The sequence below is a fragment of the Saccopteryx leptura genome, chromosome 8, assembly GCF_036850995.1.
Source record: "Saccopteryx leptura isolate mSacLep1 chromosome 8, mSacLep1_pri_phased_curated, whole genome shotgun sequence".
Taxonomy (NCBI): domain Eukaryota; kingdom Metazoa; phylum Chordata; class Mammalia; order Chiroptera; family Emballonuridae; genus Saccopteryx; species Saccopteryx leptura.
The window spans coordinates 36,502,061-36,528,742 of record NC_089510.1 but is presented as its reverse complement, the minus strand read 5'-3'; the positions used below and the strand labels follow the sequence as shown (position 1 = coordinate 36,528,742).

General features: G+C 37.7%; 1 protein-coding gene across 12 annotated transcripts in view; it reads right to left on the bottom strand.

The window, feature by feature from the left end:
- The window catches only part of BBX (BBX high mobility group box domain containing), a 290,697-nt gene that overhangs the window by 74,152 nt on the left and 189,863 nt on the right, over positions 1-26,682 (bottom strand). For all 12 annotated transcript variants that reach the window (XM_066347885.1, XM_066347886.1, XM_066347888.1 and 9 more), the window contains 4 exons: positions 24,068-24,238; positions 18,008-18,250; positions 6,425-6,620; positions 2,463-2,530 (listed from right to left, as the gene is read on the bottom strand). In XM_066347885.1, the coding sequence (XP_066203982.1) occupies positions 2,463-2,530; positions 6,425-6,620; positions 18,008-18,250; positions 24,068-24,229 (669 nt within the window). In that variant the 5' untranslated portion in view covers positions 24,230-24,238. The remainder of the gene's footprint in view (positions 1-2,462; positions 2,531-6,424; positions 6,621-18,007; positions 18,251-24,067; positions 24,239-26,682) is intronic.

Below are 26,682 nucleotides of genomic sequence, written 5' to 3'. Positions count from 1 at the left end.
TAGATTGTCAAAAGTATACTTACATCGTCAAAAACTAACTTCATTTTGATAAACATCTCAAACATCCCACCCAAAATGGTAAGAAATAAAGTGACTGTAAATGGCTGTTGAGTTTTTCCTAATAAAAGCAGCAGCAGTTGTTCAAAATTATTTTTTTCTCCTATTTATGACTAAGGAGCTTTCGTACTAACAACCTTAGTTTGTAATGCTTTTCCATTCCTCCCTTCCCCCCATCATATGACTGCACTGAATGCACATTATCTTGTCACTTTATTAAATACTTCCTTTTCTAAAGCAACAAGAAATAAATCATTTGTAAAAGCAAGTAAGTATAAAAAGTTGTATTCTTAAAAATGGTTCCTTAAAGAAGTAACTGCTGGCAACTTCTTTCTTAGCTATATGATTCACTTCATTTTTTTAATAGCAAGCGAGACAGAGAGAGAAAGAGACAGAGACAAACAGGAAGGGAGAGGGATAGGTAGATTCAGCTCATAGTTGCGGCACTTCAGCTGTTCATTGATTGCTTCTCATATGTGACTTGACCAGGGGGCTCCAGCAGAGCCAGTGACCCCTTGCTCAAGCCAGCAACCTTGGGCTTCAAGCCAATGACCTTGGGCTTTAAGCTAGTGACCTTGGGCTTCATGCCAGTGACCATGGGGCCATTTACCACACTCAAGCTGGTGAGCCCACGCTCAAGCTGGCCATCTAGGGGTTTTGAACCTGGGTCCTCAGCCTTCCAGGTTGATGCTTTTTCCACTGCGCCACCACCTGGTCAGGCTGATTCATTTCTTAAAGCTAGTTAGCATTATCTCTTTAGCTTGATAATTCTCAAAATGGCTTCTCCCCCCCCCCCCATCAGAAATAAAAGGTTGAACACGGCTTGTGTCAGAACTCGGCTGTTCTTAAAAGCGGGGAGAAGAAATTCTCACTAAGAGTCTAGAAGTAAAACTTTAAGCAAGGGGGGGGGAAATATTTTGTTTGACTATTATTTTATCTATCTGTAAGTTCTACAGATGTTTATCAATTTACATTTGTTCCTGAAAGTTAGAAAAAATGCTAAGAGATGTTGGGAAAAAACACACCATTCTAAGCTAACCTGTTAGAAAGGATGATGCGGACTTTCACAGTACAGGGCACTGTTGGGAATCACGAGTCAGACTGTGCTGAAAGGTCAAGCGTGCATTGTTATTCCAACATTCACATTCACCTTTTGGAACCTGCTTGGGATACTCGACACCCAAGTGGGGGTTAGTCTGATTGCTATTAGGTAGCAGACATGTGTTGGAAAGTGCACTGATGCTCAAGAACACTATAATGTTAAGACGTACAAACAGGATAAATAATGAGTATGCAAAGGCACATGTGACCTGTTTACTTTTTCAGCAAAAGATTACTATAATGTCAATAGCTACCAGTCCACCAACTTACAAACTTTTTGCTCTACTGAACTGAATGGAATCAAAATAAGTCAAACTGAACATCAACTACTATGGATCCTAAATGTAAACTATTTACAGTTTAATAAAAGGCTTTTGGGATATGAAGATCTTACATGGTTATCTTCTAAACTCACTATGTGAACAGGCTTCATCTGTACTCTGTATGTCACACTCACAATTAAAAAAAAAGAAGGTAAAAAATATATGTATCTGTAATAATACTGAGCCTAATGCTACTTTGCCCTACATAGCAACTCTGGTTGGGGATTGACAAATTTCCGTCTCAAGTACCTCAGTGTAAAATAACATGACCTTCAGGTTAATTCATCCGGTCTCTGTTAAATGAGTCCAGAATATAGAAGAATTCCACAAATGCAAACTATGCATGGGTAACTGTGACAATCTGCCCATCAAAACCATGCCTAAAAATGTTTAGCAAAAGGAGACCAATACAAGAGAATAAAAGATCATTAAACCAAGGTCATGAGGGCCTGGGTACTTCTCATTTTCCATTTAAGGAATAAAATAACTTTGGAATGCCATGTCTCCTTGATTTTCTAAAACAGAAGTTTGGATTTATTCAGGTACCAGAGAGACAGTTTCGTGCTTTTAAAATCTCATCTTTTCACTAGCAAGTCTAAATGAGAACATGACAGAAGTAGGGAATGTTATGAAGAGTTAAATGAATCATAGGATATCCCCCCGCCCCAAAACACAGACACAGGCTCAATACAAAGTTCTGACAAATGCTAATTATCCGTACGTTGTATTGTTGTATTTCTTACTCTGAGGTTCGTGGAACCCCAAAATCTGCACCTGACTTGTGTTTGTCCTCTTGGGCTCGTTTACACCACTTCCGTTCGTTACCCTCCATAACACATAGACAGAGCTTAATGAAAACAAAAGCGAAGTCTGTTCATGAGCTGTAAACAGTGGATGTGCAGAGCTAACAGTGTGAACAGAATACTAATGCCTGTGTTCTCAGCCCCCGGAGTGAGCAGCGAGGGACGCGGAGCCGCTTACCTCTGATGTGCCGAGAGCATGTTCCCCCGCTAACAGCAGCATGCTCAGTCCTCCCATTTGAGTTGGATCTAAGTCAAAAGCAAATAAATCATCAATTTACAACCATGAAGTATGTACAATCCACAGAGTCAAAGAGGAAAACTCACAGAGTAGCAATAAAAACTAACAGAACCACATATAGCTTTTCGTAGAAAACTTTTCAAAACTCTTTATGCCTGGCATATATGAACTTAGCACGTACACTTTTGTCAACCTTTTTAATACCACTGTGTTCCACCATTCCAACAGAATACATTCTTCAATACTACAGCTGTTCACAACACAAGTTGTGTCCCTAATGTGATGCTTCTTTCCTTGCTGCATGGAGAATTTAGGCGAAAACGTTTTTAAACAAAAGAGTGCTTATGGTTATCTTCTAAAACGTTTGAGATTGTTATTCTCAAATTGTTATTTCTGCCATGGAAAATCAGAGCTGATAAAAGTACCAGGTTGTCAGAGGAACTAGAGAACAGAGGAAAATTTTATAAACGAACCTGCAAAATCTAGTAAGCTTTGTTCAAATAATCTTTCTTTAAAACTTGAAAAATGATGTCTCTCTGACATATTAAATCTTAGGGGTACAGTCAGGCTCTTTCTTGAAATAGCTTTAAGATTCAAAATGAATCCTTTCTGTACTCCCGAAGGTCTTTGTTTTCATTCCCTCAATAATCAACAGAAACAAAAAGGAAAAAGAAAAACAGCAAATTGGTAGATCTATGACCCGGGGTTATAAAAGAAAGTAGTTCAGACATTTAGAACCTATATTCTTTAAGGCTATCTTAAGTTAATTAAATTTCAGAACTGCAATGAAATAACATAAGTGAAAAAGCCTAACTCAGTGCCTACTGTAGTGCACGCAGGCCCTCAATACATGACTTTTTAATTTTAGGAATCTCTACAATTAAAAATGAAGATCAGGCATATTGTTGCCTAAAGACATTCAAGAGTTTCTGTTTTGTTTTGTTTTTTTTTCCATTTTTAAATTTGTTTAAAGTTATGCCCTTAAATATATCTTTGTATTCAATCTGTCTTAAGAACTCATGAAGCAACTAAGATCACATTTTTTATAGAAATATTTTTAAAAATTGAAAAAAATCTGAAGTAGTTAAATAAAAAATGGAAGATGTTATTAGAGTGGAAAATAGGTCACCAAATGATAGGGTGGTCAAGACTTAATGTTTAAAAGTAGCCACAAAGGAAGACACACATATAGAATACACAAGAACATAATGATTTGATGAAATAAAGCTTTTTGTTAGTTAAGAACTTTTGTGGTTGTTAAAACACTTCCGCCTATTTAAAAATAAAAATCAGGAGAAGGAAATGAATTTAGCAAAATAAAAAAGTTTACTTTGGTTCTTTGGGCAGCTAAATACTTTTGCAGCTGTCATTTTACAGAGCAGGAGAATTAGAGGATGGTTTTCTAATAAAGATATAAATGTGTTAATTTAAATTATAAAGTAAAATAGGAAAACACTTATATGATAAATTTTATTTGTTATATACCAATGTAACTTTGCTATAGATACTAAAATACAGACCAAGAAACTACCATCATGCTTTGTGTTAATTTATAATTATATAATGTTACTTAGAAATATCCAAAATATATTTACATCAAGAGTATGCCTTCCCTTCACTAAGGGGGTTTATACTCAATTAAATTCTACATAGCTTTCCCTTGTTGGAGATCATTCAACTGACTGCTTTGAGGTTATTCAAAACAGCAAAAAGTCACGTGACAAGAACTATAAGGCAAACAAAACAAACCAAAAAACCCGATTCCATGTTGAGGAAAAGCTTAAACTGGCCCCTAATAGCCCTACAGTATCTCCTAGATTCAAACTGCTAGGAACCATGTCTTAAAGGCAAACTAATTAGCTTTCATTGTATTGAGAAAAGAACTAGGAATATCAGACAATGTTAGACACTATATACTAACTTAACAAGGGCTCTGAGCATAGATTTCCAATATCCACCACAAGCCCCTACAGAATGAGATAAATGCAAGAAAGGTGTTTTCATTTTCTTCCTTGTATTTGCTCTGGAGAACAGTTTTTAAAAGCTGACCTATAAATATCTTGGTTGAAATCTAGGTCCTGTTTTAAATTTGTAGGTATAAAAGGTAGAACAATAAGCTGTCAGGAGCAGTGCTAGGAAAAGACATCATTCATAACATTATGTAATTTATCTACAATTATTTTTTATTTGTAGAGAGCCACTGTATGCAAAAACCCTACATAGACTGACCCAGATTTAAAATTGGAAGAAAAAGCAATGCAAGATAAATAATAATAGAAGAAATTCAGTTAGAAGCCAATCATCCATATATTCTTTTTTTGGTCCTGATAACAAAATGTTTTATAAAACACGCCAACTGGTATAATCTGGGAAGTCCAAAATGCTCACCAAGACTACTAGCAAGTGGTTTGAAGCTAAAATTATACAAAGTGACAATTAAAATAAGGAAAGATCCCTGTTTTGATTCTTCTGGGATATGCGAAAGTACTGCATTTCCCCAGGTATAAGACGCACCCTTTTTAGAAAATTCTGGGGTCTAAAAACTGGGTGCGTCTTATACAGTGCTTGCAGATTTTTTTATTTGCATTTCCCACTTATTCGCACTTGTTTTTGCGCTCGTTGTTGAAGACAGTGATTCGTCATCAGACGCAGATGAAGACAAGTTAATAGTTGGGAGTTTTGATAGTGATGAGGAGTTGTATAAGTTTTATGATGAATAAAACTTGAGTTCAATAACTTTATGTAATAAATTTTAGTTTTCAAAATTCGGGCCCTAAAATTAAGGTGTGCCTTACACGTGGGATCGTCTTATACATGGAGAAATATGGTATCATTTTGGAAGCTCTCATTCTATAGACACTTAAGTAACAATCACCTGCAGACTGTGTTCTCCCAGAATGCCACCATTATATCAGACTGCATTTCTTAGGTTTAGGTATGACACTACCACATTATATCACAAATCACACGCTAAACCATTAAGTCGCATTAGGCCTACTGGCCATTTAAAAAAAAAAAAGAAGTGTCATCAGAATCAACCTCCTTTCCCAACTTTTCCAATTACCAACGGTTCAGTGTTCTCATTGAGAAGAAATTTGCTTATAATAATAAAATAGAAATTGTAGAGCTCAACCTCAACTCCACTGCTTCCATCCTGCCCAATCTCTCAATGTCATCCAGGAAAACCCCTCCATATGAATACTACATTGCAACAGCCAGGGAAGACAAGAGCCATTTACAGGGTGAGTGTATTTCATTTCACTGTTAGAAAGAGCGTTAGCGATTCCTTACCACCGTTAAAGAGTATTAAAGGTCCCATAACAAATGGGACCATCTGGAATTTTAAATTTGCTCAGCTCATACGGGAACGGGGGTAGGGTGGGAATTCCCTCTAAGAAACAGCTGGCAGGTCCATCTCAGATCTGTGATGGGGCTGTTCGTATTTATATTATTGCCCTTGATGTTTCACATCCTCAGATGAACTAGATAATTGTGGCTGTGTTAAGTATCCATCATAACTAAGGAGCTTACTGAGACAGCTTACTGGGTATGTGTCTATGAACTATGTGTTTGTTGCATTATAAAATTCCCTGAGCTGACAGTCTCCACATTGCTCTCTGCTTTCTCATAATGCCAACAAACATCAAGAATTCACACATATTTGTATAATGACTCTACCACTTGGTCTGTACCTCCTTTCTTAAATTATATACACTCATTCTTCTATTTATGCTATGCTCCAAAGCTTTAAGATGTGTAATGTTACATTTGCCATTATTTCCTACTGGTCATGTATTTTACCTCTCTATCTCTCTCTTTCTCTCTGTATCATTTGGGAAAAGTACTGCCTAAATATATTGCCCTGTCCTTAAAGAACAGGTATAACTAGTGTTTACACTCACCGGCCATTCCAAAGTTAAGCTGAGGCGTTTCTTCAGTCTTTGCTTTCTTGGGGCTTGGCAAGTCTCTTGAAGAGTCAGATGGGAAGGCCCATAGCTTCTTTCGTGGATTAACAGTGGGTGTTGGGGATTTCACAGGCTTGTTTGTGGTAGGACACCATTTGTAGCCAGGATTTGCTTTCATAAATGCATCTTTATACTATAAATAAAGAATAAACAACAGGTTTTAATTAACACATAGAGAAAAAAATGTTCTAATAGCCTTCATGTCATCACCCCATTTGGATAATTAGTGGGAAAAAAACCACTTTCATAACTTCAATGGCTTTCCTTGTAGAAGAACGACAATTCACAAAATGAATTCATTTAATAAAATGTTCATTTGTGGGATGAGGGTACAGAGGTAGCCAACGTTTTATCTTTCAATCCTCGATATTTTGTTAGTATACAAAAAGCTACCTGACCTTGGTGAAGAGAGGGAGTTATTTGTCATGAAGAGAGTCAAGGGCTTTGAAGACAGAAAAACTGGAGTTCAAACTCTAACACTTCTACTTTGGCTACACTATAGTGACCAAGGTGGAACCAAAAATGGAGAATATAACATCTCTGGACCTCGGCCTTAGTTTCCATAGACTGAAACCACCAAAATGCCTACTGTTATTGTGAACAGTGGTGCATAGATAGCATGGTATCTGGTACATATTACAAAGTGTGAGTCAGTATCAAAGCCAGTAGCCAGGTTCTGCTCACTGCTTAATTTGGTAAGTACAGTACAAATTAAATCTGTGCTTTGATGTACTAGTAAGGAAAATGCAGGCAAACAGCGCAAAGTAATCAGCTGTGGGATAATAAACCCAGATCGAGAACAGAAGGGAACAAGGTAGGGCAAAGTACTATGTAACTTCTCAGCCATTTGAAGAGACAAGGCCACGTAGGAAAAACAGTACTGGGTGCAGAGACTGGACACCTAGGTTCAAAGCCCATCTATGCCACTTGCCAGCTATGGACATCAAACCAGTTATTTAACCCTTCTCAGCATCAACCCCTCCATCAATTCCTCCATTCATAAAGTGTGACTGCACTGGGCAACATCTCAGAGTTTTGTAACGAGCACCCGTGATTGTCCCTGTGAATACATTGAGAGCTGTAATGTGCGGTGTTGCAATCAATCCAGCACAAACTTTATCCTCACTTGGAGGTTTCAGCCCCCACTGACCCCTTCTCTTCCCCTTTACCTTCCCCTGGCTTTCTCCTACAGCCCTTTCTTCCCCATCTGCCACTTCCTCCCCCTTTTCCGACAAACTGAAATTTGAAAAATTTATTGCTGTTCATTACATACTGCCAAAAGTTATGTCATCTGATAAAATGGATAGTCTATGTATTCTTCACTCATTATATGTTATTCCTGCTGGATATTCTATTCACTTAATGCAATTCCTTTAAACTCCAAAGCTTTTTATTTAGCCCAATAGGAAAAGGTTCCTTTATCCTTGGTGTAAGAAAAGTATATATAATTCAAATAACAAACTTTTCTCAGCACTTCACAACTTCAAATCATAACAAATGAAAATTGTACTGTAGATAGTCAATGGTGAATTATTTAGAATTATCTTAATTAAAATTTTCTGCAAAATCCCTTATTTTTTACTAAAAACTGTATATCTGCATTTGATACATCAGTGCATGTAGAAGGAAAGTCAGCATAAAAAAATGGTAAGATAGTTCTACCTTTCTTACAAAAATAATGAAAACGGGACACAAGGTCAGAGCCAAACTAGAATGTACCCTCCCGTGGCAGCATGTATTTGGAGGTACAAATGCAACAGACAAGACGCCCTGCCCTACAGGTAAACGAGGACCACCCAGGAAGCTGGGGCAGACAGGTCGCCCTGCCTGCTGTCTAGAGGGAGGAAGTGACAAATGGTAGGTGAGGTGAGAATGGAAGCAGCAGACACATGCATCATGATTGTGCTCCACCAAGCGACACACAGGCTCGGTTTGTCAGATGAACAGTCATTTGGACAAAGGTCACCACTCAATAATGTGACAAAAGACTTTCAAACAAATTAACATATTTGTCACAAGGAAAAAAAAATCTGGTATTTTTATAAGAAAAAAGTTCCAGTTATGAAAGTTCCACTTACTACAGTAAATATTGACGACTTTGGAATTCGTGATCATTCAAATGTACATAAAAGTTAACTTCTGCACTGTTTGGCATATTGCAAATTCATGCCATAAACTATTTTGTTAGGGGAAAGTCTGAAGTGTTTAAGGAAATGAACTAAACCTCAGTGAACACATTTAAAAAAAAAACAAAAACATTTTACAGTTCAAATTATTTAATGTGAATTTATCTCTTAATGCACTTTCAGAAATGTGGCTGTTTACTCACCCAGATCCCTATTTACTCTCAAAAAAGTAACAAAACCAGATTTAAAAAAATTCTGAAATTTTGATTTTTTTTTTTGTAATATAAACGGATTAAACTGACTTTTCTCCTAATTACCCATAGTAGGAAATAAAATTATCCTTTGAAAGATTTTACATTTGAAAACGAACTACTGAAGCCACAGTAATCCTTAGAGCCAGTTTAGGTAACAATATCTATAGCCAATTCCACTGCGTTCAGTTTTTCCTTTATGACTTTTCCACAATAGAATCGCCAAGCAATTCCGTGACTACTCAGTCAAGTCAGTTTTTGGAGTGTGTGATTTTTACTGGAGTTGTTTTTATCATGAAAGTTTTGCAGGTTAATGTATAACTTAAAAGATTTTTGTTCTGTCATGACCATATAAACTTAATTCAGTGTTCCGTCACATAAAACAGTCTAATTTTCTTTCTGTTAAAGATATCGAGCAACGATAATTCAGATAGTGCTATTGAGACTTATTATTTAAATAGTAAGGTTTTTACATTTTTGTGAGGGGAAGGTCCTAGAACAAGGAAGTAGAGATTGGTGCCACTTTATAAATCTTCCTTTCCTCTCTCACCCTTGGATAAGGATTTCTGCCTGCCACTGAGTGCAGTACAGCGGTCTCAGAATGTATTATAGTGGGGTTTACTTAGCTTCCTGCAGTTATAAAATTACAAAATGTGTCACATCTCTTTTTAAAATATCAGATAATTTACTGTGTCATCTATCCTCCAAAATTCTGGTAGATTTTATTTTATGGCAATAGCTCACATATTTGCACCAGAATCAACTGCCCTGTTTTGTACAGACGTTCCCAGGCTCCCCGGTTACTGGACCCCCCCAGGGTTGCCATTCTCTTTCAACTGTTAAGAAGATCTAGATCAGGGGTCCCCAAACTTTTTACACAGGGGCCAGTTCACTGGCCCTCAGACCGTTGGAGGGCTGGACCATAAAAAAAACTCTATGAACAAATCCCTATGAACACTGCACATATCTTATTTTAAAGTAAAAAAAAAAACAAAACAAAACTGGAACAAATACAATATTTAAAATAAAGAACAAGTAAATTTAAATCAACAAACTGACCAGTATTTCAATGGGAACTATGCTCCTCTCACTGACCACCAATGAAAGAGGTGCCCCTTCCGGAAGTGTGGCGGGGGCCGTATAAATGGCCTCAGGGGGCCACAGTTTGGGGACCCCTGATCTAGATTGTATTAAGAACTAGAAATACTACTGGACTTTAAGGTAGCACCCCCCCAACTGAAAACAAACAGTTGGAAAATAGTAGACATATCTTTCATTAACATTAAGCTGCTTTTTAACATCAAATTTTCATTCTTATAAATGATCTGGAAAAGTAATGTTGAAGCTCAATTTTTAAACAATTAACATAAGGCATTGTTTTTTGGTATAGTATAATAATGCCATTGTCATATATGAAGTGGGCAAAATGCTGTCACAAAGGAGACATATTTATTAACATTTCTGAACAACCGATTTCTCATTATTGCTAATGAAATGTGGTGGTTGGGGTTGGAGAGAGGAGAACCAGCATTTACTGAGCACCTAGCATGAATCAGGAGCTGTAACTATGAAGTAGAACCACTTAGCTTATCTAATGGGTTGGAAATTTGCAGGGGAAAAAAAGGAAGCCATGAAGTGACTTTTTACTTTAATGGGAGATTTTTGGCAATTATATATTAGCAAAAGGTTACTTACAAGGTAGAACCAGTTGCCTGAGATTGATATGCTTAGAGGACAACTGAGCTTCCTCTCCTCCCCCAATGTGAACAGCCTCGCCCTGCAGGTTCATATGGGTGGGCCTAGCTCTTTGGCCCTTTTAATTCTGTGATGATAAGTATTTGCTCACGTGGTAGACCAGCATGCTAATAGTTTCACTCAGTTATTTGTTGCAGACAAATATAGTCTTCCCTTATTTCTATCTTTCTCAGCATTTTCTGTAATTCTTTTCCTTAATAACCTCATCACAACAAATGATTAGGCCTTTCTCTTGTGTCTTACAGCTGAAATCAGAGCAAACGATGGATGAGGTGCCTAGTTCCAAGGACAGGTAAGACATTGTGACACCCTGAGGCTCTTCCTGTCTCTGTCCACACTTGGTGTTCATATCCTGCTTGCACTGACCAGTTATCTTTACGTGAATTGATGTTTTCTCCGTCTCAGCATTAAACTCCTTAGAGACAAGGGTTGTGCTATTCTTTTCTCTATCTCACACATTCTTAATCTTTTGCTCCATATAACTTGATTGGGCCGATAAATATTATCTTGGTATTGATTATTTACACTGAGTTTAAAATTTTGCAAGATTAATATTGTGACAGTGACAGCATATTGATCCTCATAATGATTTTTCAGTTACCGTTTTCCATAAAGTCCCACATACTCCAGGCCTTTTTCTTGCCCTTTGTTCTTCAACCCATAGGTAGCCTCCCCTTTAATAGACCTTTTGCAAAACCACTTTTCATGCCTGAGCCAGGGGAGGGTCTATGGACCTTGTGTACAAAGAAATAAAACAGGGTAAGCAAAAGTAGGTTTACAGTTGTGAGTATGTGAAACATAAGAGTTTATTCCTGTATCGTTATTTATTAATTATTGTATCCCTTTCTACATGAACAACTGTAAACCTACATTTGTCCCACCCTGTATGTCTGTGTGGCTCATGTGGACTGTAAACAGTACGGAGCCAGAGACTCTGAGCAGGGCTCTCATCCCTCCCCAGTGTCTGAGCAGTCTGTCACCCAGCTGACGCTCACGAAGTGCTGAGATGGAGGCGGGTGTGTGTGTGTGGGGGGGGGAGCGTACGTGGAAGAGAAAGAGAAATGATTATGGTCAGTGACTGTCACCGCATGGTGTTGTTTTCAGCACAGCTCTGCATTATATGTTCATTTAAGCTGGCTTTTATTAGTATCATCAGTGCTTTAAAGAGTTGATGCTGGTAATAATTCTTGCATAAGGATGACAGTATTATCATTTTCAGTAGATGTATTGATTTTCACCAAAGCATATTACTACATGATTCTCAGCAAGGGATGTGATATCTTACTGGGGCCGAACTTATCTAGTGAATCAACCCTGGTGAGGGGCGGGGGGGGGGGGGGATACCTAAGGAACGAAAAGTCTGAGTGTTAGCGGCAGCGTGGCTCATAACTGGAACTTTCTTCTTATAAAAACTACCAAAATTCTTACATGATGTTCCAGTATTAGGCCCCTCAACCAATCTAAAAATGAACATCTGAAACTAACATCAAAATGAGTTTTAGGAGACTCAGTTTAAATTCTCAATTTAACACTCCATGAGGTCTATCACTGTTTATGGGGTCATTATAAAGTCCTTATCATTTTATTTTATTTGAATATTTAAATGCTAGTGCTTACTAACAACTAGCAAATTGATTTTTTTTTAATCAAGTCATTAGTTCACCTAATTGAACATCTATTTTCTTGGGGGCTATTAATCACAATGGACAGTGTCTGCCAAGTTGGGCAAATGATACATTTCATTTTGTTGATTCTTATGTTTCAAAGACAAAGTTTGCATTTTTGTAGCCCTTCATTGTATTCAAAGTTCCTAATTAAAAAAAGTAAATATAGAGGTATCAAATACAAACAAACATAATTTTGCTCTTCAGGAATAACAATAAAAGTAACATTTATAGCATTTTAAACTTTACAGAATGCTTGTACCTACGTTTGCCTTTTTTGTATCTCACCCTGACCCAGGGAGGGCAGGCATCTTTACTGCCACTTTCTGGATGTGGAAACTCACAAAGGTCTGAGGAGGGAGAAGACCAAGCACAGAAGCCTCAGCGCTGCTACTACTACCTGCTTCCCTGGACAGGTTACAGTGTTTCTGGGCCTCAGTTTCTTCCTCTTTAGCTTTGAAATACAGTATCTACCTCATGGGTTTCATTTGAGAGTTAAATGAGTTAAATGTTTATAAAAGGAGGAACAATATTCAGAAATTAATTACTACAATTTCAAAGACAAATGCTTATTTTTTTAAATACTGTAAAAAGGCACTGTTATCTGAAACACAGGAATGGGAAAGGTTTCAGAAACAGGGAATATTGTGAAACATAGAGCAAAACCCTTTGCTTTTATTATCCACATTTCCCCCCCAAATGGTGGGAGCCCTACTTAAGCCACATCCAGAAAACCCCATCAACAGGAAGTCAGTTCATTAGAGGTAGTTAAAAGAAACTGACAGAGGAGAGAAATGTCAATCAACAGTGGAGGGCACAGCTAAAAAAAAGACCCAGGGGAAAGCAAGAGGAAATTCAAAAGAACAAAAAGTTGAGAATCATTTAATACACAGACAAAAATGTGAATAAAATGCAATTGTTTACAAAGGTCTTACCAAATTACACATTATAAAATAATTCTTGTTTGTGTACAATGAGTTGAAACTTTCAAAAAAAATTCAAAAGGCGTTCTGAATACTTGAAGTAAGGAAATACATAAACAGAATTTTAAGTAGAATTTCCAGGATAAATGCATAAAAAGTATTTAAAAGAACAGCAATGTGTAACATCTGCTTCTTAAAGATGCTGAGTAAACGAGGGGCTACTGTCAGTGTAGGAATGTGCAAGGTGCCACCACGAGATTGTAAGAATACAGGTTCTTTCGTGACAGCTACCAGAATTCTCGTTATAATGCATGAGAAAATGAGAGAATACCTTCTTTTGAGAAGAATCCATCTCTGATGAAACCAAAACAAGGGAATGAATGGTCTTTACAAAAAGTATTTTGTTATTAATAAATATCCAAAAACAATTTAATTTTATTTTGAGGTATAGAAAAAGAACTAGTCACTAAAAACTCCATGGAGTTATGCCTGACCTGTGGTGGCAGAGTGGGTAAAGCATTGACCTGGAATGCTGAGGTCACCAGTTCGAAACCCCAGGCTTGCCTGGTCAAGGCACATATGAGAGCTGATGCTTCCTGCTCCTTCCCTCTTCCTCTCTGTTTCCTCTCTCTAAAATGAATAAATAAAATCTAAAAAAAACTCCATGGAGTTGTGTGGCAGTGACAATGTATTAACAAAAACAGATACCAACATTTACAAAAGGCTATTATAGTTTACATTCAAATTACATGTTATTGTGCTTAATTCCATAGCTTTCTTATTGGCATACAACTGAACCTCCAAACTTTTCAGCCTGGTCCCTCATGATTTTCCCTTAATATCATCAGTTCCTGTTAACTCTCCTACACATAGGCTAGGCTTGCGGTAAAACTAACTTTCTTGTTTCTGTATTTGTTCTTACTTTCTTATATCTGCTCTTACCCTTACCTCTTTCTCTGAATCCTATGCCAATGCCCAGGCCAGCTTTTATCAAGTTCTAAAGCCGCTCCTGAAATGCTCCCATTTAATCTCATCCCAGCAGAGGTAGACTTTTCCCCTAAGACCCATGACGTTTTATTGTAACTTTTCTTTCCATACGTACTCAAATCTACTTATTTCTCAGGCATCTAAAGAGAGCAGCATATAGTGAAAGGATGCTAAAGTCAAACAGGCGAGAGTATCCAGCCTCATAAATGGACGAGTGATCAAGATAACAACTCCCTGTGTTTTGAAGAAATGGGGACAATCACAACTGACTTTACTTGCTGGTCTTACGTAAAACATTAAGCCCACGATGAACCAGCCAACCAATCAAATGCCCCATGGCTCTGATTCTACACAAAAGGAGAGAGGATATTATAAACGTCATTTAAAATTGCCTTAACTTTCCAGATTCTCCCCTCTCCTTTGCACTGGGCTCTGGTCAACCTGAAGGTCATGATATGTGATCCACTAACTGTGAATTAATTATAATCATTGGTTTAAAAGAAGAGAGGAAGGTTCTAGTAATATTCCTAGGCAGTAAGGCAGACTTGTATTCCTGTATTTGTAAGAGTATATATACAAATATGTTTTTAAAAAAGTCATATTATTTCTGCATCTCCTAACAAGCAGTCACAGTCAGAAATCAGAATATGTGAACAGCCACGACAGTGCATTATCTTGCATATTGCTTGATTTAAGAAAGCAACTCTGGCCCTAGCTGGACAGAGCTAGGCCCAGAATAGGGATGTGCTGGGTTTGATCTCCAGTCAGGAAACACATAAGAAGAGACCATCTGCTTCTCTCTCCTTCCCCTCTCTCCCTTCTCTCTCTCTTCCCCTCTTACAGCCAGTGGCTTGGTTGGTCTGAGCATCAGCCTCAGGTACTGAGGATAGCTCGGTTTATTCAAGCATCAGCCCCAGACCTGGGTTGTTGGCTGGGTCCTGGTCAGGGCTCATGAGAGAGACTGTTTGATAACCAATTTATGGAAACAAAAAGAACGTATATTTGCCTTTTTTTTAATGTTGCCTCACACATTTTTAAAATAAGTCGATCATACTCTGGATGGTCAAGAGGCACGAGGATGAACATGAACGATTGTACTACTACTCAAAGGGTTAAATCACTTATAACCAATGACTATTCTAATGAGATTCATCGGAGAACATGAAACCCTCATTTTGACTCTTTTTTCAACAACGCAAATTAGTACTGGGCAATATTTCAAGAAACTGGAAATAAATCCCAAAACGAGTGCTTCTTCTCATCAGAAGAAAGGAAAGGATCAGAGAAAGTTTTAGCAGTTAAAAAAAAAATCCCTCTAAAGTTATATTATTACTGCTGGTTTTAGAATGTTTCTTGTAAAAACAAAAAGGAAAAAAATGAAATATTTGTCATTTAACTGATTATGACAGGACAGACATAGGTGAATATCACGTAAGCGTTCACAGTTACACTTAACTATGCTGAAAGGATTTGTCTTGTCCTAATAGGAACATATTTTAAATTGGAGTTTTAATATGAAAAGGTTACATATAGAAAATACTTTTAAAAACGACTGCCTGAGGGGGACCGGGAGGGACTGAGATCATATTTATCAGTAGCAAGCAGTATAGGACTTTGAAGCCAGTCACAAGTTTTTGTTTATTAAACTGACATTCCAATTAAGGCTACAATATTAATATTTTAAAAAGTGCAAAATTACAATTACCTGCACTTTAATATAATTTCAAAACCATTAGTAAAAAAGTTGAAACAAGTCAAACATCACTTATGCCTAGAGCTGACTGTACAAGGATTTCGGACGCGGCTGACACGTCCACACTGCGCACAAGAAACCTGTCCTAGGATCAGCTGTAGACAGAGGTGCGAGGGGAAGACCCAGGAATGCTCCACTTGGAGTAGACTACAGGGGGCCACCCAACCAGGTGATTACAATGCATTACAACGGCAAGTATTGTGACCCTAATTAAGTACTTAGTAAGGGATTTCGTGTATGAAAATAATACTTCCTCCTCTAAAAAGTAGCCACCTGTTGGGTTGGGTTTGTAAATTAGCAGTATTTAAGAACAGGCAAACCACAGACTTGCTACAGGGTGCATGTTATCCCAAACAAACTCAATTGTTTAATTAGAGGAAACTAACACAGCCCCTTATGAGGTTTCAGAAATTGTTTCTTTTACCATATAAGCATGACTCTGAAAAGATCTAAAGCTACTGTACTTGATGAGAAAGTTTTACTGTTAATTATAGTTATGCTAGTGGGAATCTATTGAAACATTTAAAATCATGTAGGTTATTGGCATTGATTTTAAATTTTCCAGATGCTTGGTAGTCAATTCCTGAAGCCTTATGTAAGCATTAATTACATAGTAACTAGGCTAATCATTTACTCTGAATTTAAATTTCCCTGAACATTGCCTAAGAAATTTTTATGTTCCATGTTAGCTTGTTAAAACAACTCAATAAAACCACAGCAATTAAAATAATTATTTTCCACACACTGAGAGTCTAATAACATGTGTCACTTGAAACTCTTTTTATTTTGTCCCCTGCTGGTTCATCTTTTCACAGAATTTAACCAAATACTTGGGCAGCAGGGTTTTCAAGAATCAAGATTGTTTGCAAGTGGCAACACTGAAGAAATAGTTAGAATTAGTCCTTAGAGGTTTAACCACAATGGTACTGCTTTGCTTTCCTCTTACTTGATAAATCCATATGTAATATATTTTAGATGTACGATGAACTCACATTAATTTAAAATTAATTTAGAAACAGACCAGTATACAATTTTTGAAGAAATTTAGTCACTGCTACCACTTTAGAATTTATGAATGTTCTACCTCTCTGAATAGCTTTCTTGCACGGAAATGCTTCCCACTAACTACCGCCTGTGTAGTGTTTATACGCCTGCGCACATCATAGGACATCCCGTTCCACTGCCATTTACTCATTTACCAGTTGTAGATATTCAGGCTGCACTATGTACAAGACAAACAAATCAAGGCATATCTCTTGATAATTGTGTATATTGTAAAATAAAATATGTTAGAGATGGAAGGGATACAAATTTTTGTCCAACTTCCTCATTCTAATAGTAAAAAAGACAAAAAGAAAATGAGACCCAGAGTTTGGCTTAGATACTATCACAAGGCTATGTAGCATCAGAACTAGATGAAGACTCTTTCCCATGACACAGCTCTATAAAATAAGCTTGTCATCTTTACCACAGGCACTTTCTGACAACAGAAGCTGAGTTCCTAGAAAAACAATTAAAAAATACATTCATAATAAATAAATCACCATTCATTAAAGTCAATCCCCTCTAAGGCTCTGGCCACTTAGCTCAGTCGGTCGGACCATTGTCACGAAATGTTAAGGTTGTGGGTTCGATCCTTGGTCAGGGAACATATGGGAAGCAACCAATAAATGTATAAATAAGTGGAACAACAAATGAATGCTTCTCTCTCTGTGTCTCTGTCTCTCTGTCTCTCTCTCTCTCTTCCCTTCTCTCTCCTTCCCCTTCCTCTTTCTGTCTCTCTAAAATCAATCAATAGAAAAAAAATCAATCCTATCAATCAGTGTACATACCATGTGAAAAAACCTATTGGTAACAGATTGTTCTTGGCACTCCTCTAGTGTTTGGAAGGTAACTCAGAACTCAAAAATAGGACCAAAGCTCTTTATGTTTTCCTGTAACAGTTAATTCAGGATTCACCTCCCTGCTGCTAGGCCTTCAGCGGGAAATCCTTATTTGCTGACCGGGGGTTACAGAATTGGTTGCTCACAACCATCAGAAGACCGTGTCATTGGAACCTACCTCCTTGGCCATGTCTGTGTATTTCTGCTTTTCCTTTGGATCAAGAACAGCCCACCAGTCAGCTAGTATCTTGGTAGCACCTCGGTTATCAAGCCTGGGGTGTTTCTGACGTACAAGGGAGCGATGGCGTTTGCAAAATAAGAGAAATGCATTCATTGGTCTCCGGGTTCGCTGTTCTGAGGATTCGTCATCTTCAGTCTCACCAACATCTTGCTCTAGGCCATCGGCCCCAAGAAGTTGAACCTATTACCAACCAAAACAAAAGCCAGATGTTTAACAAATCATGGACAGTTTTTCTTTAACAGTTAGTCTTGGTGTTCAAATAGTATTTTTTTCTGGCTCCATTTAAACAACTTACAAATAGAGAAAAAAAAATTATTTTACAAAATTTATCAACCACTGTTAGTGGTTGGCAACAATTTATGATGTATTCTTCTGCTTACTTTCTATAGCAACCTGTGCATGTCTATTACAGCATATGTTACATTGTACAGTAATTGCTTATATATTTTTTTCTTACACAGCACCTAGCTCAATGCCTGGTGTAAATTAGTACTTAATTTTGAACGAATGAATAAACCTATTCTGTGGTACAGTATATGGGTCTCAAGATTAACAATAATATTAAGAGTTGTCTTTCTCCTCTTTTTATAAAATGCTTTCCTATGACTAATAACATTAAGATGTTTAACATGAAAATAGATAATAGGCCCTGGCCAGTTGGCTCTGTGGTAGAGCGTCAGCCCAGTGTGTGGATGTCCCGGGTGCGATCCCTGGTTAGGGCACACTGGAGAAGTGACCGTCTGCTTCTCTCCCCCCTTCCTCTCCCCTTTCTCTCTCTTCTCCTTTGCAGCCAGTGGCTCGACTGGTTCGAGCATTGGCCCTGAGTGCTGTGGGCAGCTTGGCTGGTCCGAGTGTTGGCTTCAGGTGCCTAGGGAAGCTCAGTTGATTCAAGCATGGCCCCAAGTGGGGGTCGCTGGGTGGATCCCAGTTGGGGGCATGCAGGAGTCTGTCTTATTATCAGCCCTCCTCTCACTTAAAAAAAGAAAGAAAGGAAATAGGTAATAAAAATCTAATATGCAGTACTCAATGTTTTTGTGTACATCACAAGTAAAGCCTCCAGCTGTGAAAATCAAAATATACATTTAACATTATCTGAAGAAAGAACTACACTGTAAATTTTCAAGCTTGTAAATATTAAGCTTTCTTGTCTAGTGAAATGCTATGGTGATCGGAATAAACTCATCCAGGCTTAAACCTTCAAATTGGTTCTGAATCCTCCCTTTTTCTAAGCATTTTATTCAGTTCAAGGTCTTCAAGGGCTCTGCAAAGCTCTGCTCCTGTCCCTTCCATCTGTGTAACTGTCACTGCTACTGTCCCCCTACCACTCTGGCCTACGGCCTGGTCTCTCTACTTTTAATCTCTTACAAATACTTGTATATGGCTGAAGATTAAATTTCTCAAAGCACATCTTTCATCACAGAATCTATTATGATTGTTAAATATCTTCTCATGCTAAAATATGATTCTACCAAATTTCTTAGAAATAGTACAGTTGTGAACAGAAGTCCAGAACGCTCACGAAAAAACATTTAAAATTTTTTTTGTTTCATAGTTAAAATCAAGAAGGCTCGAGGTTGTTGTCTGCATTGTATATAGCGGGACAGTAGTTCTTAAGCTTGGGTGGGTCAGTCTGCATTGTACAGCGGGACAGTAGTTCTTAAGCTTGGGTGGGCACTGAATCCCTAAGGTCTCGTTAAAATACATTGTTAGGTTCTATTCCCAGAGCTTCTGATTTTGTGGATCTAGAGTTGGCCTTAAGAATCTGTATAGCTAACAAATTCCCAGCTGACGCTGATATTGACGCTGCTGGTCTGAAAATTACACTTTGAGAACCACTGCTATCAGACAGCCATGTTCTACATCATGTTTATTGGACAACTGTTACAGATAAGATACTCCAGGACAAAGCACTAGTTTAATCTAATTTGGCATTTTTTTATAAAGTCTTTTAAGTTAAAATCAAGTATGCAAATGCATTTAATTAACCATCAATTATCTTCAAAAAATAGTACAGTACAAACTTGAAATCATTGCTATCTAATTTGGAAATACATTAGGGATTATTATTGAGTTGAAGGCTACAGATTTGTTTTTCTTATTATGTATATAATCATTAACAATAATTTGCATTTTCAAGGAATATTTATTTAGCACTCTGAAACTAACTAAAAAGTTAAAGAAATGCCAGGCGTAAAAAAATGTACTATGTAGGCTGAGGAAGTAATTACATTTTCCTTCAGAAAAGAATAACTTTTAATGCAGTTACTAAATTATAAAACTCAAGCCAAGAGCTGGAAAAGAGATAAATAACGTAAGATCCTGGCCCAAGGAGCTCACTGTTTTGGGAGGGGAGAAAGGTAATATGCAAATACATTAAAAAGCAGTATGCTGATTGCAACAAGGAACCAGGGCATAATGAAGCCCTCATAGATGCCTGGAAGCACACAGGGGTCTCCCTAGGAAAGAGACCATGTTTTCTGAGCTCAGCTCGGAAAGATGAATTAGAATCTGTCAGGCAGTCAGCTGGGGAGACATGGGGGAACTAACAGGGATTAAGACTCGGTTTATTCAAACAGCGACATGCAGCTCAGTAGCACTGCTATATAAAAGATCAGAACAGGGAATCTGGGATGTGAGACTGAAGAAGGTAGGAGCCACTTCATGAAGAATGTGTCTTGTCACCTAAAAGAAACACGTATTTAATCAGGAAAATAAGTGGTTTCAGATTGTACGGACCAATAAAAAAACCCTTGGGGGATCAATACAGATAGCCACTTTTTATACTGCTCACAAAACTTGAGGAGTATGTCAAAATGAATATGAAGCTATAAATATCCCCTAATTTTTGTGAGCAGTGTATTTTGCCAAGTACAAAACATCAAAAAACATGTTTTTAACTACTGAACTATCTAATATTAGCCAAAAAAATGAATAAACAAATAATATATGATGAAAGAAGTAAAATTACATAAAAAATGAAAAACTCTGTACCTGAATTTATTTTTCTTTCATTAGGGCCCGAGTACTGTAATACTTAGTAACAAATAAACACACTAGTTAGCACTAGACCAGGATATGGAAACCGTGCTTAATATCACAGGTGAGACACTGTTAGATTTGTATTTTAAGAGAAATCTTGTCAGCAGTGTAAAGCAAAACTAGAAGTAAACAAAACTAGAGAGAGTAGTTAAAAGTTTGTTTTAACTATCTAGGTGAGAAAGGGAACAGGACTGACTAAGGCAGTAACAATGAGAATGGATAAGTGTGAACAGAGACCATATTGGCAATAACAATGAGAATGGATAAGTGTGAACAGAGACCATATTTATTTATGAAGCAGAACCAAGAGTGGTGTCTGAAAGAATTTAAAATCTAAGAAAGGAAGAGTATTTCTAGCTAGCTTCGATGGCAAGACTCCTTCATATATTGTACAACAAAGACTATGTTTTCTCAAATGAGAGAAATTAGATCTGGTGGGAGCAGAGAGATCAGGACTGAGCAGACTGAATTCGAAGTGGCCCTCAGCAAAGCCTCAGCTGGGATCATGAACTGAGGTATTAGCATCAAGGTACTGAGACTAAGGGAGATCACTGGATGTGGACTGAAAAGAGGATGCAATGACTTCCTTCCTTCCTTCCTTCCTTCCTTCCTTCCTTCCTTCCTTCCTTCCTTCCTTCCCTCCCTCCCTCCCTCCCTCCCTCCCTCCCTCCCTCCCTCCTTCCTTCCTTCCCTCCTTCCTTCCCTCCCTCCCTCCCTCCCTCCCTCCCTCCTTCCCTCCCTCCTTCCCTCCCTCCTTCCCTCCCTCCTTCCCTCCTTCCTTCCCTCCTTCCTTCCCTCCCTCCCTTGTAACTGTTTACTGGGCATCGATACGCCCAGGCAGTGCTGTAAGTCCTGGACACGGAGCAGTGAGCATACAAATTCCCAGAGCAGCCCAACCAGCCTTCCACTTTGAAAGGGTCCCTCTGGTTGCTTTGTTGAAAACAGACTGTAGAAGAGCAAGAGTAGAGGAAAAGAGAGAGAGAGAGAGAGAGAGAGAGAGAGAGAGAGAGAATAATCTGCTCTAGAAATGGCAGCTTCGGAGTTGGTAGTAGTAAAGTTGCTAAGAAGGGATCAAATTGAGAATATATTTTGAAGGTGATAATTTGCTGATGGATGAATAAATGTGAGACTTGTGCAAAAGAAAACAGACAAGGTTTCAGTTTGGACTGACTTGAAAGTTTGAGTTGCCTCTTACTGGGAAAGGGAGGATAAGATACAAGAGAATGGGGTTTGGAGAGAAGAAAGACAAAGGCTTCATTGTGAACACAATCAAACTAAGATTCCGATATGATATCTAAGTGGATGTGTCAGGTCAATAGTCAGAAATTTGAATCCAGAGTTTAGGAGAAAGGTCCAGGACAGAGATAGAAATTAACATAAGAGGCCCAGAAGAAAACAACATTTGCGGGTAAAATAATGGAGGGGCAGCAAGTGAAAGGAGCTAGAAAAATACATCTGGGAAGGAAGAAATACAAATACATGCCAAGGAAACAGCTTCAAGGACAAAGTGATCAACAGGTGCACATGTGTCAGAAAGACCAAATTAAGTATAAACTTGGCAATTTCCTCCAAAAGAAGTAGGAACGCCTATTTCTCTGAACAAGGAAAGGAGGAAGAAAAGATGGGTAAGGAGTGAGACAAGTATACAGGTGAACAGAGGAAAGGAAACTGAAGAAGTCATTTCCGGTGGCCTCTATTTTCTTTATGAAAGAGGGAAAAAGGTCTAGAGTGAGAGAAACCATAAAGGGTATCCAGAGATGTCTGAGAAACAGGAAAATGTTCACAGGTCCAGCTGAGACAGTGGAAGAGGGAGCTGACACAAGCCAAGAGCAAAAGAATGAATGAATGTCAAAGGCCTGAAAAATACTAAAAGTGTGTTTATATAATTTGTAGTGACACAAAATATGTAGTCCTTTCTTCTTCTACTGAGCATATTATCTATTCAATACCTACTATGTGCCAGGTACCATTCTAGGTTCTAAGACAGGAGAGGATCAGAAGAGGGGCCAGACCCCTGAGCTTCCTAAGTTTATATTCAGTCTAGAAAGACAGATGTAAACAAGTACACAGCTCACAGCAATGCAAATAGTAAAAAGGGCTATAAAGGAAACCCTTTTTCCTGGAATGAACCGGGTGGGAGGAAAACCTGAAATGATGAGGTGAAATGATGAGGTTCCATCTACTGGGAAGATAGTCCTTGATGATGAGGAGTGATGCCAAGACCTGGAGGAATAGGTAACTTCTAAAGTCATCTGCAGGGCCTGCCTGGGTAGCTCATATTGCCACCCCAATATGACAAAGTTGTGGGTTCAGTCCCCAGTCAGGGCACATACAAAAGTCAATCAATGACTGTATAAATAAGTGAAACAACAAATCGACGATTCTCCCTCTCTTCTTCTTTCTCTAAAATCAACCAACCAATAAAAAATAAAGTCATCTGCATGGTTGTCTCACTTCCTAAACAAGAGCTGGCTACTCATGAGCCCAGAGAAGGGGACTCAGAGGCCTGCCTGCCCCAGAGGCTCAGTGGGGTGTGTGAGAGCAGCCGGGTGCCACAGGGCTGAGGGTCGGAGTAGCTTTCAGACTGAGCACTGTGGCAGGACGAGGCGAGAAGCAACGACAGAGGCCAGAGCAGCAATGGGTTGGGTGCCAGGTGAGCAGACCAACTTTTATGAATACTCACCCCCATCTCTACTGCATCTGATATTACCTTCAAGTCATTACTTTTATTGATGGAAATACTATTTAAGAAGAATCTGTTTCAGTCTCAACTATTAGGAAATACAGATACTCTTAAAAATCAACAATATTTGGAATAAAAGTGTAGATTAAGTAGTTAAATAGGATTCAGGTTACACAGACTTTCAGGAACACTTTTCACTCCACAGGTGTTCACTGAAGTCTCCAGAATAAATGCTCAAATAAACTTAAAACTTCTATAATAAACGGAGAAAGGACCTTTTCAATATCCTCCTCTTCGTCTTCCTCTTCCTCCTCTTCTGAAAAGTCAAGCAGCTTCTTTGCCAGCAACGGATGCCACTGCAGACACTTCCGCTTCGGTCGTTTGCCAGCCCCCTCTCCTTCCGCTGAGTGATCTTTGTTTCTGTTACTGCCTTTCATTACTGTGACCTGGGAAAGGGAAATCAGGGCGAGAAACAAAGTTTGACTACAATTAGTTTATTTAGCTTCCTTCGCTTTAATTGGACTACACTTTTATTTATTTTTAAATTTATTGGGGTTTTTTTTTGTCAGATTATAGTTTTAATGACCAAAGTATCTACCAGCTCAGGCATTTACTGAAGTCAGTAAGAATTCTAAGTACATAAGCAAACATTCATTTTAGTGGGCCAAATTGAGCTAATAAAATTTACCTTTTATGAAATCTATTTCACTCTGTAACTTCAGAACTCAAAACCTAAATAAAGTGTTAGGATGACTACAAAGTAGCATCACCTGTTCATATTTTCTCAGGGGCGTGTTTGTTTCTCAAAGTTTTCCATCGGAGAAACGTACAAGATGCCTCCCAGGGGAGCAGAGGGGCTCACAGTGGTGGCACTCTATACCTTCTCGAATGGCTCCTGTAGTAATCTTTTCATAAATTTTTCACTCTACACCATGATAAGTCTGAGCCTGGAAGTATTCTTAAACAAAATGAATAATTTATAGAAAGCAAATGTTCTGGATTTAAAATAAAACTTTCATAAAATGATACCAGTTATATGCAGCCCTCAAGGACACAGCGCATGAACACTCTAGCTCACTCAGTGGGATGAGGCGCTCTTGTACCCATAGTGACACACAAATCATAAACGCCTTTGTGCCTCTCCCTGACATGTGCACTGCAACCCAGTGACAAAGTTTTACTCCACTTCTTTCCTCCCAATGGGTGACTGGCTGAAACAGCTGGGCAATAGCCAGGCTATAAATGTGACAAAATCTTTTTGAAGCCCCAAATTTTAAATTACTTTTCGATGACAAAAAAAAGTTTTTCTCAACAATAAAAACAATACATTAATATTATCAAGGTGAAAATAGCATGAAATCAGGTCTGTCATCACGTCCAGCCCCAAAACCCAAAGGTAAACTGTACATGTCCGGTTTCTTATATATTTTATCACAATCTGTATGATTTATTATTTTTCATTCATCCATTTGAAGTAACAATATACAAATTATGGTTTAAATATACTCATGCAAATATTCAAATAAGAAAGTTAAATGCCATCACTTTAAATGGTTCATGATGACCATCGCAAACACAAATGTAGTTGCTAAAAACACAGGGTAATGGCCTCTTTGGTCCGGGTAAGTTTGTGTTGGTCCAAATGCTTGCAAAGTGGTATCAATAAACCTTTAATGCCATGTTGCTAAAAATGGGGCTACATGTATATAGTTTCGAGATTTATCCAGTTCTTAAGCCTTCAAAACAATATGGTGTAAGCAAATTTATCCTTTTTAAATTATTTCTGGTTGTGAGGTCATGTTTAGGTTTTGCTCACTTCAAATTAAAATAAAAAACAATGCTTCCTTCTAGAACTTGCATGACTTTATTATTTTAAAACATTTAAATACTTAACCTAGAATTCATTCTGATAAAGGATTGATGAAGGGAAATAGCTTCTTTTTTCCAAATACCTTAGACAACTTTTCCAACACCATTTATTAAATAATCCAGGCTTCTCCCATGCCTTGGAAACATCACTTTTATCCTATCAATATTACCACATGCGTATGAGTCTATTTCTAAATTCTCTTCTGTATTAACTTCCCCCCTTATCTGTCTCGTCTATCCTATGCAATTTTAATATCCTTGAGAACTCTATCATTCTGTACCATTTTATATTCAAATAAAACAAACACGGCCACTACTATTTTTATATTGCCTGTATCACAATGTTCTTCTAAGTCACTATACCTCGATCATTCTCATTTATCTAATAATAACTGTAATATTACAAAATAAGAATGTATCATAATTTATTAAATTATTCTATTGATGAACATTCACATAATTTTCTATGCTGCAATAAAAATTCCTTATTAAAATATTTTAAAAATATTTATTTTGATAAAAATCCTCATTAATTTATTAAAAGTCATGTCTAGTCAAGAAAAAATTTTAACTAAAAGGAAGAGAACAAAAATCCATGTTCCTAGGGTTTTCTTAGCAAGAAACTTCTGAGTATCTAAAGCAGTTACATGGTTTGTGTGGCTGCCTCAAGAGTAGAGGAAGTTCCTGAAAACTCTAAATGGAATTAGTTATCTGGTATGTGCTTAATAAAGGAACAAAGATTTCTTGTGAATTGATGACAATAGACCATTTAACAATTCATGTTCTATCTACAAATAAAATTTAGCAAAGGCAACCCAATTTCTAAAAATACCAATGCTATACAGAGAGAAGAGGAAATGGTTATTTTTGCGGCTTATTAATCACTTTAGGATGAGCTGCTTGAGTGGTAATTAAACTCATACCAGAAGCCCAATATTTTATGAGATAACACACTTTTTAAATAGTAACAGAAATCAATGGGAAACTATAAGTTGTTATCAACTATAAGATCAAAGTGATT